Source organism: Danio aesculapii, chromosome 5, assembly GCF_903798145.1.
Source record: "Danio aesculapii chromosome 5, fDanAes4.1, whole genome shotgun sequence".
Lineage (NCBI taxonomy): Eukaryota > Metazoa > Chordata > Actinopteri > Cypriniformes > Danionidae > Danio > Danio aesculapii.
Genome location: NC_079439.1, coordinates 14,142,148 through 14,157,509, shown reverse-complemented (window position 1 = coordinate 14,157,509; position 15,362 = coordinate 14,142,148). Strand labels below are relative to the sequence as shown.

At 37.3% G+C, this 15,362-nt stretch overlaps 1 protein-coding gene across 1 annotated transcript in view; it reads right to left on the bottom strand.

Moving 5' to 3' along the window:
• Positions 1 to 5,101: 5,101 nt before the first annotated feature.
• The window catches only part of LOC130229914 (metal transporter CNNM4-like), a 44,130-nt gene continuing 33,869 nt past the window's right edge, over positions 5,102 to 15,362 (bottom strand). The window contains exons 7-8 of the mRNA XM_056458933.1: positions 14,168 to 14,343; positions 5,102 to 11,077 (exon numbers count right to left, since the gene is read on the bottom strand). Of these exons, the coding sequence (XP_056314908.1) occupies positions 10,829 to 11,077; positions 14,168 to 14,343 (425 nt within the window). The 3' untranslated portion in view covers positions 5,102 to 10,828. The remainder of the gene's footprint in view (positions 11,078 to 14,167; positions 14,344 to 15,362) is intronic.

Below are 15,362 nucleotides of genomic sequence, written 5' to 3'. Positions count from 1 at the left end.
TATTTGATGTGCGGGCGTTAAACTTTGCATTGTTTTGTACAGGAAATATGACAGGATACACGTTAATATCCACTGCTGTATGGATACCTGTTATGTTAATGTACAAATAAACATGATTTGACGTTCACAAACCGGGATTGAAGTGTCTTCTTTTATAATTGTACTGACATGTGGCTGTGGTGATAAAATAAAGGCGGTAAACTTGATGTAATTTATTACAGACATGCACTGTGTTAAAAAAAAGTAAACTTGTAAACTCACTCTTGATCACATTTGATGATGATTCAATTCAATTCAATTCACCTTTATTTGTATAGCGCTTATACAATGTAGATTGTGTCAAAGCAGCTTCACATAAAAGGTCACAGTAAATAGGAACAGTGTAGTTCAGTTTGTAGTGTTTAAGTTCAGTTCAGTTTAGCTCAGTTCAGTGTGGTTTAATAATCACTACTGAGAGTCCAAATACTGACGAGCAAATCCATCGATGCGCAGCTCTACAGATCCTGAACCATGCAAGCCAGTGGCGACAGCGGAGAGGGAAAAAAAACTTCACTAAAGGCGGAAGTGAAGAAAAAAAACCTTGAGAGAAACCAGGCTCAGTTGGGCACGACCATTTTAATTTCTCCGCTGGCCAAACGTCTTGTGCAGAGCTGCAGTCTCAGTGGCGGAGGCTGGAAGCTGGCCCCAGCGACGACTCGTCTGTCTCTGGAGCGTCATAGGAATCAGTCTCATGTTCTCCACTCTTCCATGACCATCGCAGTAGTTGTTCAGGATTCGGCCAGGTCCAGGATATGGAAACCTTGGGATCATCTCGTCGTTGGTCTTGGATCGAATCAGTGACTCTGCATAGTCTGAGGGCCTCGGGAAGAGTATCCCCAGGTGGAAATGGAGAATAAAGAAAATAATTAGCGTAGCTGATGTTCACAGTGTATATAAGCAAGTGTATATCAGCAAGATGCATAACCTGTGTGGAAGCCCCCTAAGTGGTGCACTAAGTGTATGCTTTACTGAACAGATAGGTCTTTAATCTAGTTTTGAATTGGGAGAGTGTGTCTGAGCCTCGGACGTTATCAGGAAGGCTATTCCAGAGTTTAGGAGCTATAAATGAGAAGGCTCGACCTCCTTTACTCGACTTTGCTATTCTAGGTACTACCAGAAGCCCTGAGTTTTGAGATCTTAAAGAGCGAGTTGGATTGTAGCGAGACAGAAGATTGGTTAGATAAACAGGAGCTAGATTATTTAAAGCTTTATATGTAAGAAGCAATATTTTAAATTCAATACGAAACTTAACAGGCAGCCAGTGTAAGGAGGATAAAATTGGGGTGATGTGATCAAATTTTCTAGACCTGGTAAGAACTCTGGCAGCTGCATTTTGTACTAATTGAAGTTTGTTAATAGAGGATGCTGGGCAGCCAGCAAACAGTGCATTACAGTAGTCCAGCCTAGAAGTCATAAAAGCATGGACTAGCTTTTCTGCATCTGAGATGGATAGCATACTTCGTAACTTAGCTATATTTCTCAGATGAAAGAAAGCAGTTTTTGTGACATGGGAAATATGATTTTTAAAAGTTAAATTGCTGTCTAATATGACACCCAGATCTTTTATAGTAGAGCTAACGCTAACTTTGTATCCCTCTAATTGTAGATCGAGTTGTGAGATCTGCTGTGTACAGGATTTAGGCCCAATAAGTAATAATTCTGTTTTGTCTGAGTTTAAGAGAAGATAATTGTTGGTCATCCAGTCTTTAACATCTTTAATACACTCAGTTAGCTTGGACAGATTAGACTTCTCGTCAGGTTTAGTTGAAATATATAATTGAGTATCATCTGCATAGCAGTGAAAGCTGATCCCATGTCTTCTAATAATGTCTCCCAGGGGTAGCATGTATATTGTAAACAGTAAAGGGCCTAAAACTGATCCTTGAGGCACCCCGTATTTTACTGGGCTGATTTGTGAAGGCTGTCCATTTATATTTACAAACTGGTAACGGTCAGATAAGTATGACTTAAACCATTGTAGGGCATGTCCCTGGACACCTGTAGACTTTAAGCGATTAATAAGGATACCATGGTCAATGGTGTCAAATGCCGCACTAAGATCGAGTAGAACTAATAGCGAGATGCACCCTTGGTCAGCAGCTAAGAGTAAATCGTTGGTTATTTTCACTAATGCAGTTTCTGTACTGTGATGAGCTCTGAAACCTGACTGAAACACTTCAAAAACATTGTTGGTCTGCAGAAAGGAGCATAATTGAGCAGAAACAACTTTTTCTAGTATTTTAGATATAAATGGAAGGTTTGAAATAGGCCTATAATTAGCTAAGTTGCTGGGTTCCAGTTGTGGTTTCTTAATAATAGGTTTAATAACAGCTAACTTGTAAGGATTTGGAACATGGCCTAAAGATAAAGAAGAGTTGATAATGTTAAGAAGAGGTTCTCCTATAACAGGTAGCAATTCTTTCAGTAACTTTGTTGGAATTGGGTCCAATATACACGTAGCTGATTTAGAGCTATTTATAATTTTGTCTAGCTCTTCCTGTTCTATGATTTTAAAGCACTGTAGGTTATTTAGATTCAGAGACGTGTTTACTGGATCTGAAGTATAAGGCGGTGCAGAAAGTTTAATATCTCCTATTTTCTGTCTAAAGCCTTCTATTTTATCACTGAAAAAATTCATGAAGTCATCACTACTAATTTGCGGTGGAACGTTTTGTTCCAAAGATGACCGATTATTTGTTAATTTAGCGATGGTGTTAAATAAGAGTCCAGGATTGTTTTGATTATTTTCTATCAGTTTGCGGAGGTGCTCAGCCCTGGCAGATTTTAAAGCCCTCCTATAGCTGGACATACTGTCTTTGTATGCAATTCTAAAGACTTCTAAATTAGTTTTTTTCCATTTACGTTCCAGGGCACGGGTTGCTGTTTTGAGAGCGCGGGTATGACTATTATACCATGGTGTAGTTTTATTCTCTCTAGCCTTTTTTAGTTTGATGGGTGCCACAGTATTTAGAGTGCTAGTAAAGATGGCATCCATACTGCTGGTTACTACATCAAGGTCATTTGCGTTTGCGGGTGCATTTCGAAGTAGAGAAAGATCAGGTAAGTTATTTATAAATTCATCTTTAGTGGACGGAACAATAGTTCTACTAGGGCGATATATCGGAGCGGATCTGCTAATTTCAGGTAAACACAGCTTATATAGTAAGAGGTAGTGGTCTGTAATATCATCACTTTGTGGTATAATGTCTACATTAGTGACCTCAATTCCATAAGACAGAATTAGATCTAGTGTATGCTTTAGGCGATGAGTTGGACCAATAACATTTTGCTTTATTCCTAGTGAGACCAGCAAGTCCGTAAACGCGAGCCCTAATGTGTCGTTAGCGTCATCTATGTGGATGTTAAAGTCTCCTACAATTAGTATTTTATCAGTTTTAACTAGTAAGTCAGAGATAAAATCAGAAAACTCTTTTAGAAAATTGACATAGGGTCCTGGGGGTCTATATATGGTGATTAGAGCGAGAGATAACATAGGTTTTTGCATAGTGTTTGGAAGGACAACATTAAGCGCTAGTACTTCAAAGGAGCTAAACATAAGTCCGTTTCTCTGATTAACATTAAGAATATCACTAAAGATTGACGCGACTCCACCACCACGACCAGTTTGACGAGCCTCATGCTTATATAAGAATCCTGGAGGAGTTGCCTCATTTAAACTAATATAGTCATTTTGTTTCAGCCATGTTTCAGTGAGACAGAGTGCATTAAGATTGTTATCTGTTATTATTTCATTTATGATAAGTGCTTTAGGTGCTAGTGACCTGATGTTTAGGAGACCAAGCTTCATGAAATTTGTATTATCACTTTTTAGTGTTTTTTCTGGTTTAATTTTTAATAGATTATTTCTGGAGCACACAGTACGTTTGTTTCTTGATCTAATAATACGAGGAACAGACACAGTCTCTATGGGGTTAGCTAGGTATGCATTACTGTTATTTATGTGGGACGAATAGGAGTCTGTGTGGCTAAATTGTGAATTTTGTGAATTTTTACTTACTAGTCAGATAGAGCGAAGTGTTCTGGTGATGTTGTCCGACAGGAGTTCAGCTCATGATTGATGATCACAGAGCGCTGAACAGATCTTTTAATCCCAGTTACTTTGCGCACGTCCTGTCTTGTTCATTTGATTATATGCGTTACTATGGAGACATGTTTATACGCGGCTGTCAATCAATTCGATGGGCGGGAAAACCGCACTCCTACGTCATGTTGCGGTGGGCCTCAAAATGGGAGGGATTTGGATTATATTTTTAACTTCAGGATTTAAAAAAAAAAGGGGATATTGTCTTTATATCACCCCGATATAACTGTGGACACACTATACCTACACACAGCTCTGTCCAAACAGCTAACAAAAGATGACTTTCACCGTAGGTGCCCTTTAAGCCTTTTTTGCATAATATAACAAAAATGTTATGTTATTATATTAAATTATATTCATTTTAGACAACACAATATTTGTTTTAATATCAGAAAAGTTAAGAAATCAAGAAATCTTTCAGCCTAGAAAAAAACACATTCAAGTCGCAGTAAACTGGTTTCAATGTATGTAGACCTTCATTCCAAGTCTCATGGTTTTAATGCAGAAGATCTTAAGTTTGCAAACAGCAGTGGAATAAAAGGAAAAGCTAACAGAAAAACAGTCTAAAGTGTGAATAACCTCAATAAAAACATGAACTATTTTATTGATATTGACTATTATGTCTACTATTTGTCGTATTGATCATTATTTATTTATTCAAATCTGAGACTTCCCTTTGGTCCGCTTGCGTAACCTCCAGATGTGAGGTTATTACAAATAACGAATACAAGAATATAAAACAAAATTACACTGATTAAATAAATAATTTAATAGGCAAACTCAGATCATCTAAAAGAAGACCTCTCCCAAACCACAAAACAACTTGGAAAAATACAGTATAAAAAGAATCATAAAGTCGATAAACCATCTCTCTCGTCTATTAAAGGAAAACAAGGTAACTGTGTAAATTCAATGTATTTGACTAATTTGAGAAGGACAGGAAATTATTTGATGTACATCTTGAATGAACAAGGAGGGTTTTATTAACCGAGCTGCTGTCAACAGCCAAATATAGAAATCCACAGTGCATTTCTTCCGCCTCTTTTTATCATATTCAAGAGATGCTACAGAATAAAAGAGGCCTTGGTGTGTCCGTCTGACTTGCCATTTGATTGTATTGACTTTCACTTTGATTGTTCTCATCAGTTTCAAACATATTTGGTATGAAAGCAAAAGATGTGCACAGTGAGGAAACAAAAAGGCAACTTCCTGAACCTTTTGAAAAATGTAGGCATCTACAACTTGTAGTCTGTACCATATCAACCTGCTTATAAAATGCACAGCAATTAAGAACTCACAAAACAAAATCATTTCAAAAACGTAAAACCTTAATTCGATGCTAAATAAATACAACGAGAAGTTCAATTCGTTTGGTTAGATTATTTCTGGTCCGATAGAAGCAAATACAGTATCGAGAACAGAAGGAGGACTCCATTAACAGTTATACTTCAACAACAAATGCTTGTTCTCTTTGGAGTAAACTAAATAAAAAGTCAACGCATTAATTTTAAAAGGACAATTTTACACAAACACAAACACTGAATCACATGAACAGACCTCCACAGACAACCAGCACGTAAAAAATAAAATTACATGTGAATGCCATGTGTATGAGATGCAGTGTATCTTAGTATTTCACTATTTGGTGCGTTTAGACGACAGCATGCTTCACTTTTTTTTTTGATCACTTGTCGCATGGGTTCACATAAATGAACAGGGAATTATCGAACATGCAGTTAGTATGTGAAGCTCAGCGTCTCTGTCTCCCTGAGTTGTTGCTTGCTTGGGCTGCAACGGCCAAATCGGACTCATGCGTTGTCGTATATACAAAGAAGGCAAGTCTTTTTAACATTTATTTGATAAAACTAGCATTTCCGTGATTCTAGTACTTATTTTTCTGTAGATACTAGTTTCTTTATCCATTAAAAGGAACACTTTTTGACTCCCCTAAAGTTAAACAGTTGCGTTTTACCAATTGTTAATCCATTCAGATGATTTTCGGGTCTAATGGGAGCACTTTTAGCTTAGCTTAGCATAGATCATTGAATCGGATTAGACCATTAGCATCTCACTTAAAAAAAAAAAAAAAAAAAGTTTAGATCATCTTCCTATATTTAAAGCTTGACTATTCATCAGTTCATCATGTATTAAGACAGATGGAAATTGGAAAGTTGCTATGTTTTAAGCTGATATTAATAGGAACTATACTCTCATTCTGAAAAACAATAAACAAATTTTTAATAATCAAGAAACTTTGTTGCCGTACCATGACAGTGATGTTACTTTGTTACTTGGATGGGACTATTTTCAGGTGCTGTGTAATATTATAGTGCCTGTTGCGGTCATGGATCAGCAGTTCCGACTGGATGGATTTAAAAAATGGTCAAACTCAACTGTTTAACTCTAGCTTAGCTTAGCATAGATCATTGAATCTGATTAGACCATTAGCAGCTCACTCAATTTTTCAAAAGTTTGGATTTTCCTATTTAAAGACTTTTACTATTCTGTAGTTACATTATGTATTTAGACAAGTGCTATTTTTTACGTTGATATGAATAGGAACTATAATCTCATTTAGGGATGAAAATCAACAAACAAAGGAATTTTAAATAGTCAAGAAACTTTGCTGCCATATCATGACAGCGATGTTATTTTGTTACATAGATGGGACTATTTTCAGGTGCTGTGTAATTTTATTGTGCCTGCTGCAGTCACGGCAGCAAAGTTCCTTGATTATTATGCTGGAATGAGTGTATAGTTCCTATCCATGGCAGTCTAGTCAATTTTTTAATATTCGGTTGATCTGAGTAAATAATAAAATAACACAAGTGTCAAGCTTTAAATAGGAAAATTATCCAAACTTTTGTTAAAGAGTTGAATGAGATGCTAATGGTCTAATCCGATTCAATGATCTATGCTAAGCTAAGCTAAATGTGCTTCCATCACACCCGGAAATCAAATGAATGGATTTAAAAAATGTCAACAGTTTAACCATAGCTTAGCTTAGCACAGATCATTGAATTGGATTAGACCATTAGCATCTCACTCAATTATTTTTTAAAAAGACTTTAGATCATTTGCCTATTTAAAGCTTGACTATTCTGTACTTACATCATGTATTAAGACACATGTAAATTGGAAAGTTGCTATTTTTTAAGCTCATATAAATAGGAAGTATATTCTCATTCTGGGATGAAAATCAACAAACAACAAAGGAGTGAGATGCTAATGGTCTAATTAGACTCAATGATCTATGCTAAGCTAAGATAAAAATGCTCCCGCCAGACCAGGAGATCGACTGATTAAATAAAAAAAAAGGTCAAACTCAACCGTTTAACTCTAGCTTAGCTTAGCATAGATCATTGAATCGGATTACAATCGGTTTTACAAATTTAAGCGTATGGAAATTAATTAACTTGCTAGTTTTTATCAATTTAAGCGTATGGAAATTAATTTACTTCCTAGTTTTTACCAATTTAAGCGTATGGAAATGAATTAACTTTCTAGTTTTTACCAATTTAAGTGGATGGAACATAAAACAATTAAGTTTCCCTGAAAAAACTCAACAATTGTGTTGTTTCAGCTCCTTTTAAATAAGTTGAACAACCAACAAACGTCACTTTTTAGACTGTAGTATCAAAGGAATAAAGACTGGTGTCCTTTGAATAGAATCTTGTATCGAAAGAGAACTATTATTAAATGAATAAGAAGTAAAATGAATAGAAGTACCTAATGAAAATGTACAAGTAATTTGTATTTTAAAAAATTACTAGTGCATAAAGAGTAAGCACAAGTAGCCAATGACTAGTCCATACGGGAATAGATAATAGTAGATCTCAGGCAACAGAAACGTAGGGTTGTCACAATACTGAATATTTAAAAACATCCATTTGCTGATAACATTTGATCACTGTTGAGCTCGTTTTGAAACAGCGCTAATTTGCCACTGTGTTCATGTGCTCAACAGAAATGACTGTCATTGGCCGTGGAGGTCAACACTTCTCTGAACTCACTGCTGTTTACTGTGCAACCACAAATATTGGGGCATTGGAGTCACGTCAAGTCACGTCGATCAGCTGGTTTGTCTATAAGTTGACATACAAGCGATCTGCTGATGAATCGCGGCTTTAAAACGCTCCAGTGTCCCTGTATCTGTGAGTTCGGTGAACTGATGACTGTCGAGCACGTCAACACAATGGCAAATCAGCTCAACAGAACGTGCTTAACAGCACTCAAATGTTAACGGGAATGAATGTTTTTAAAATTTCAGGATTAATTGGTACCATATTCTACTATTATCTATTCCCTTGTGGACTAGTCATTGGCTATTCGTGCTTATTTATCCTTCATGCATTAGTTTCTTTTTTAAATACAAATTACTAGTATGTTTTCATTAGGTATTTCATTTTACTTCTTATTCATTTAATAATAGTTTTCTTTCGTTAGATACTAGAACCTATTAAAAGGACACCAGTCTTTATTCATTTGATACTACACTCTAAAAATGATGTTTGTTGTTTGTTTAACATTTAAAATGAGCTGAAACAACACAATTCTTGAAGTTTTTTTGGGGGCAACTTAATGTTCAACCCACTTAAATTTGTAAAAAACTAGCAAGTTAACTTAATTCATTCATGTTGTCCCAACACAACATTTTTACAGTGTGTATTTATTTTGTTAATAACTGATAAGTATTATTAATAACGAATGTATTTATTTTTTGCCGCTTCTATAAGGAGAGCAACTATTCAGGCGAGTAGAAGCATTCCAGTTATTTCTTATTATTTTTAAATACTTTTACCTCTTATTATATACTAGTACGCAATCATTAGACATTTATTTAATATATACTGATAGTTAATGAATAGATATTAATTTTACTTCACGCTAGTATTTATTCATTGTATACTAGTAATTATCAATTATCTACTAGAACTTATACAATAGATACTAATACATTAATTAGATAGTGCTTACTGACTATCTACCACTACTTATCCAGTAGATACTCTTATATTTATTAGATACTAGTACGTTTCTTTCAAATGTTGTGGGTAAGATTAGTAATTTAACTTAACTGCGGCCGTTCTGACTAGCCATAACAAAAGATGAGTGAAAAAAGTAGTTGTTAGATAAGATTTGAGCGCTGTTGAGCTCGAGACATTGTGTTCATGTGCTCAACAGAAATGGCTGTGATTGGTTCTGAAGGTCATCAGTTCACTGAACTCACCGCTGTTTATTGTGTAACCACAGATACAGGGACACTGGAGCGTTTCAAAGTCACGTCGATTAGCTGGTTGATCTATAAGCTGACATGAATCAGGGCTTTGAAACGCTCCAGTATCCCTGTATCTGTGAGTTCGGTGAACTGATGACCCTCATGGTCAATCAGTCATTTCTGTTGAGCACATGAACACAATGGCAAATCCATGAACAAGTCCAAACCCTCATAAACCCAAAAGGGGGGAGGGGGGGGGGGGGGGCGATCGCGAACTGAAGAAAGGGGTTTGGGGGTTTGGAAATAGTCATAAAACCGACAATTAAAGGGGGGGGGGGGGGGGGGTATGGGCTATGGGGTTGGAAATTCTTGTAACCCCGAAAACTGGGGAGTGAGGGGGGAAAACATGAGGCCTCCTATTCACTGTGGGCCTGTCAGCTAAGCCACTGGTACTAATATCTAACCAATAAGTACTAATATTGAATAATAATTACCAGTATCTCATGAACAATAACTAGTATCTGAGAAGTATATTTTAATAAATATGTATATTTTTTCAGTACTAGTATCTAATGAATGTGTTCTAGTGTGCATCTAATTAATAAAAGCTAGGATGTTTTTTAAAAGGTACTAGGACCTAGGTAATGAGCACTAGTAGCTAATTAATACCTGCTAGTGCTTAAGGGAATACTTCGCTTTTGTTTCTGTTGAGCATGTGATCACAATGGCCAATCAGCGGTGTTTAAGAACATGTTCAACAGCACATAAACGTTAGCGGGAAATGGACGTTCTTCAAATTTCAGTACTGATTGCTACCAAATTCCATTATTGTGACAATAAGAATGAGTAATAATTATTTACAATTTTCATTTAAGCATGAACTAAATCTTTAAGGATAATGATTAATCGATTAACTGGTCGTTAATTTAAATAACAGTTGATCATGGGGATTTTCATTCCTAACACCCTTCACTCCTATCTAAAAAGTAAGTACTAGTAACATTCAACACTAGTTTGACTTATAAAATAAATGTTAAAACAGCTTGCCATACACAACATAATGGCACACCATGTATCTCTATCACAAACACTCTCACTTTCACTCACACACGAATAGAGTACAAACTCGCATTAGCTATGGACTAACATAAAATAAAAAGGCATCCACAGTTTCCCTCGTTCAGCTTCCGTGAGCAACGAAATGAGCTGACAAAATAAACATCTTCATATTTATATATAGAAACGTCTCTATCCGCGCAGTCTATAAAAGAGTCCGTCCGAAACGGGGGTCTTTTTCTCAGTCTTTGGCTTCTCTTTGCCTTCGTCTTACAAGTTAAATCTTTCATTGCACTTCATAGACTCACACTGTTTACACGGGGAGCTATGATGGCTAGAGCTAAACAGGCTTTTGATGAACACAAGTTCTGGAAAAGTGCTGTGGTCGTGTGGGACGTGTGTGTGAGAGCGTGTCAGATGGCACTCTCGTTGTGTGTATTGTGGTTGGCCTGGCGCGCAGGTTGGCTGTTCTGTTCATTGAGGAGCGAGGTGGTCTCGTCAGAGGCGTCTGCGATCGTCAGCATGTTTTCGGAAGAGCGATGGGGAGCTGACGACGTGCTGTTGTCCATGTCCACTTGTCGGCCGTGTCCGCTGTCTGGAGACTGAGGGGAGCTGTCCAGACGAGACGCCATCAGGCCGTTTTGGTACTGAGAGCGTGTGATCTGGAAAACAGGAAAGATTTTTAAATGGCACCTATGATGCAAAATCAACTTTTGGAAGCTGTGTGTAGAACTGTGACAGAACTGTGTGTAGGTATAGTGTGTCCACTGTCATATTGGAGTGAAATAAACACAACAATTCTCTTTTTTAAACTTCCTGATGTTATAACAGAACCCAAATACCAGTGATTTTGAGGCCCACCGCAACGTGACGTAGGAGTGCGGCTTTCCCCGCCAACCGAACTGATTGACAGGCGCCGTGTATAACATTTATACACATCCACAGGACATTTTTTTGTAAAGAAACCGGGATTAAAAATCTGTCCCAACTCTCAGTGATCAGCTGCATCTTTAAAATTATTTAAAAAAAGTTTAAAACAGAGCATGTTTGTAATAAAGACAGTTAAATCGCTACGTGATTCTTAACCACTATAATCATAACTGCCGCATGGTCAGTAAACGAGCATATGCGTGTTTGTGTGTGTACTACAAACGCCATTTGTGTGTGACTCATCGTTTCAGAAAGGCTTGAATAAACTCCACCACAAGTACATGAAATGAACTTACTTGGTATTTTTGACTAATGAGCTGTCTTATCAGCTCATTCTTTCTCTATCACTGACTGCTGTTTATCTGACGTAACATGATGAGAAGCAGACACGCACATTCAGACACGCACACTCATTGAATTTAAAGGCACAGGCTACAAAAACAGCTACACTGTACTCAGACACCAAAAATGGGCAGATTCTGCATCGTATAATAAATAATTTGATGGGCATTTTAAGCTGAAACTTTACAGAAGGCTTATCTTACATCTTGTAAAAGGGGTAAAATGGTTGCCCTTTAAGGGCTGTTTGAGTATTTCCAATCAAGTTTGAAGCACAATAAACTGTACACTTTGCAGCTTTAAAGTCCACATGGACTGGAAGCTGCGACCATTTTTTTTTCTATGTGGCTTGTTTTTTCTACTGCGAGCTGATTGGGTACATAAAGTAGGCATTTAATTCAGAAAAACCAGGAAAAGGGTTTTAGAAGAGTACAACTGAACAGACACCTCCTCCTCTTCCTCACCATTTCTGTTTGTTGTCAAAACTGACAACTGGAGGGGTGTAGCCAAGTATGTTAGCCACGGCCAATACTTCTTAATCTGAGAATTTTCATGTCTGTTTTTCCATGAGCACCAAAACCATCACTTCCGCTCTGCTCGCCGCCATATTTGTGTCCGATATGGTCACACTCACAACCACAGAGCTTTTAAATGAGACTAAATGAAATCGATATTTTGCTAAAGAATAAAAAATACTGGTTATGATACTTCTGATGATACCTTCAACTGTGTTTTGTTACTTCAAATTGGTGTCGTGTCTGTCTAAACTTCCTCTTCTGTATATTTATTCATGGCTTCACTACTGTTTGCCATGGCAACGAATTTTAGGAGATACAGTCTATTACTGATGACCAGAAAACTCACCCAAAAACAACAGTATTTACAGAAAATACTTTCTGGGGATCTGCTGAACCATAGAGTCTAGTAATAACCTCCAACACTGGTGAAATGTGTTTCCAAGTTGTTCACAATCTACTCCAAACAGCAGCGAAGCTCTCAGGGCATTTACAGTGAAGACCATCACTAATACACATCAGGACGTGTTTATTTTCTTTCTAAACATTTTTGAAGATGAAGTGTTCCTGATCACAGAAAGTGTTGTACATCTCAGGAATCAACATAACATCCACAATGTTTCTTTGTGTCATAAACAAGGCAGATCTCACATGGCACTCGCGTGTTTCTGATACACAGACACACATGAGGGAGAGCATGCTTTTAAAAATTCACCAAATGTTCACCGAACTGGCCTGTTAGTAAAGCACATTATACATCAGGATACATTTATGTAATGAAAAGTAGTTAAGTTTACTGGTGCAGCTGCATGAAACCCCCATGCAACCCCGCTCTTTCGGTTCAAGTCTACCTCAGAATTTTTCAAAAAATGCTCCATGGTGGGCGTGAAGTGCTGTGAGCAGAGGGAGGAGTGAGCGTGGTGAGGAGGGGGAAAAAGAGGGGAGCGAACAACTGTTGTCAGTTGGCTCACAAAATGAGACAAACCGTGAGGAGACCAATGATGATTGTATAGTTTGCAAAGTTAAAATGCAAAGAAATAGACAGTAAAGTAATTCAATGTCCTGCTACATTTGTTATTCGTCATTTTATATACACATAACCACAATTGGTTATATCATTATAATGAGGATCATGTTTATATAAACACTATAAATGAGGACATCTCTCCTCCTCAATCCTTGAGTGTGAATGCAGACACAGTGGAAAGCAGTGCAGCAGGTCTCTTTTCTTATCTATTTCAACCATTTGACCTGCCGGTAATCTGGAGGATTTTCAACATAGTCGAACACAGCAGCTATAGGCGATGTGTCTGAATGGTAACATACTCAACTGATAAAAGACAAAATCCGCCATTCTCCAATTCTTTAATCCTGACAAAAATGCTTGCTGCAAACCAACAGCTTTGCTATAATGGCCCTGACAGCATCTCAGAGGGGGAAAATGCAACATGTTTCATGGAAACAAACACATGTGACCCTTTAAAAATGGCTAAATACTGTGTGCTGTGCGCGGACACGGTATCACAGCTTGGCGGGTCTGCCTTGCCTTCAGAAAGCACGTGCTGTCATGAATAATTAAGAAGTAGGGTCTTCTCATAGGATAAGAAAACTCATCTATGAATAATAATGAGAAACTGACTGGACAGGCAGATCAGTGCTCCGTCATTGATTGGATCCCGCCCCAATAATGATTTTAAACCCGGAAGATAAAATTAGCCGACAAAGCTCAAAATTTCCAGTTTTCCCCACAATTAAAGCTGACAGGTGCTAATTTTGTCTTAATTGATGCTCAACACACAAATCTGTAAATATACCAAAAAAAGTACTCAAGTTCACCATTAATTGATTAACTGGTGATTCATTTACATGACAATCGATCATGTGAACTTTCATTCCTAATGCCAAAACAGCTATAAAACACCACTAGAGAAGTGGACTTTTGGCTCCATCACTTCAGCATGTCTTTACCTTCACAAACTGTAGATCTGCCAGGGCTCGCACGTTGAAGTCTGGTGTGTACTGCGGTAAAGCGGAGCTGCTGAGCTGTGTGTTGCTGCCGCTGACGGACTGCGGTTCCGGACGGTCCGTGTAGCTCAGAGATGCAGATCTGTTCAGTCCACTGATGTGAGAAGGAGAACGAAATTCTGAAACACACACACAAAATGCTGAAAAACATGGGAGGGATATGCACGAAAAATGATCAGAGAAATAAACACTTCTATTCAGCAAAGACGACAGTAAGGACATTTAATGTTACAAAAGATGCCTGTTTCAAATAAATGCTGTTCTTGTGAACTTTGATCATTAAATATCATAAAAAATGTTTAACAGTTTCCAGAAAAATATTGTCAGTTTTCAACAACGACAAGATGATATAATGATTTATGAATGATCATATGACACTAAAGACTGAAGCAGATGTGCTGATTTTCAATAACACAGTATATTCTGATTACAAAGATGCATGATATTAATATTGAGGCAATTCAGAATACAGTGAATGATCATTTATTATTTAAAAACGTTTAAAATGCCTTTTGAATAGGGTTGAACAATATATCTTTTGAACATCGATATTACAGATATTACAATGCATCTATCCACAATAGTCAGATCACAGGATTAGATTATTTATTAAAGATTAAAAGATAAAGATATTATTCAACAATATATATAGATATATATATCGTGTTATTTTAGGTTAGATTGTTCCATTTATGTACTTAAATAATGTTTGACTCTCGAGTTGGACCCCTTTTTGCCTTTAGAACTGCCTTAATCCTTTGTGGCATTGATTCAACAAGGTACTGTAAATATTCCTCAGAGATTTGGGTCCATTTTGACATGATAGCATCATGCAGTTGCTGCAGATTTGTCGGCTGAACATCCATGATGTGAATCTCCCATTCCACCACATTCCAAAGGTGCTGTATTGGATTGAGTTCTGGTGACTGTGAGGCCATTTGAGTGCGTTCAAGAAACCAGTCTGAGATGATTCACGTTTTATGACATGGCACATTATCCTGCTAGAAGCCATCAGAAGATGGGTACACTGTGGTCATAAAGGGATGGACATGTTCAGCAACAATACTCAGGTAGGCTGTGGCATTAACATGATGCTCAATTGTTACTAATGGGCCCAAAGTGTGCCAAGAAAATATCC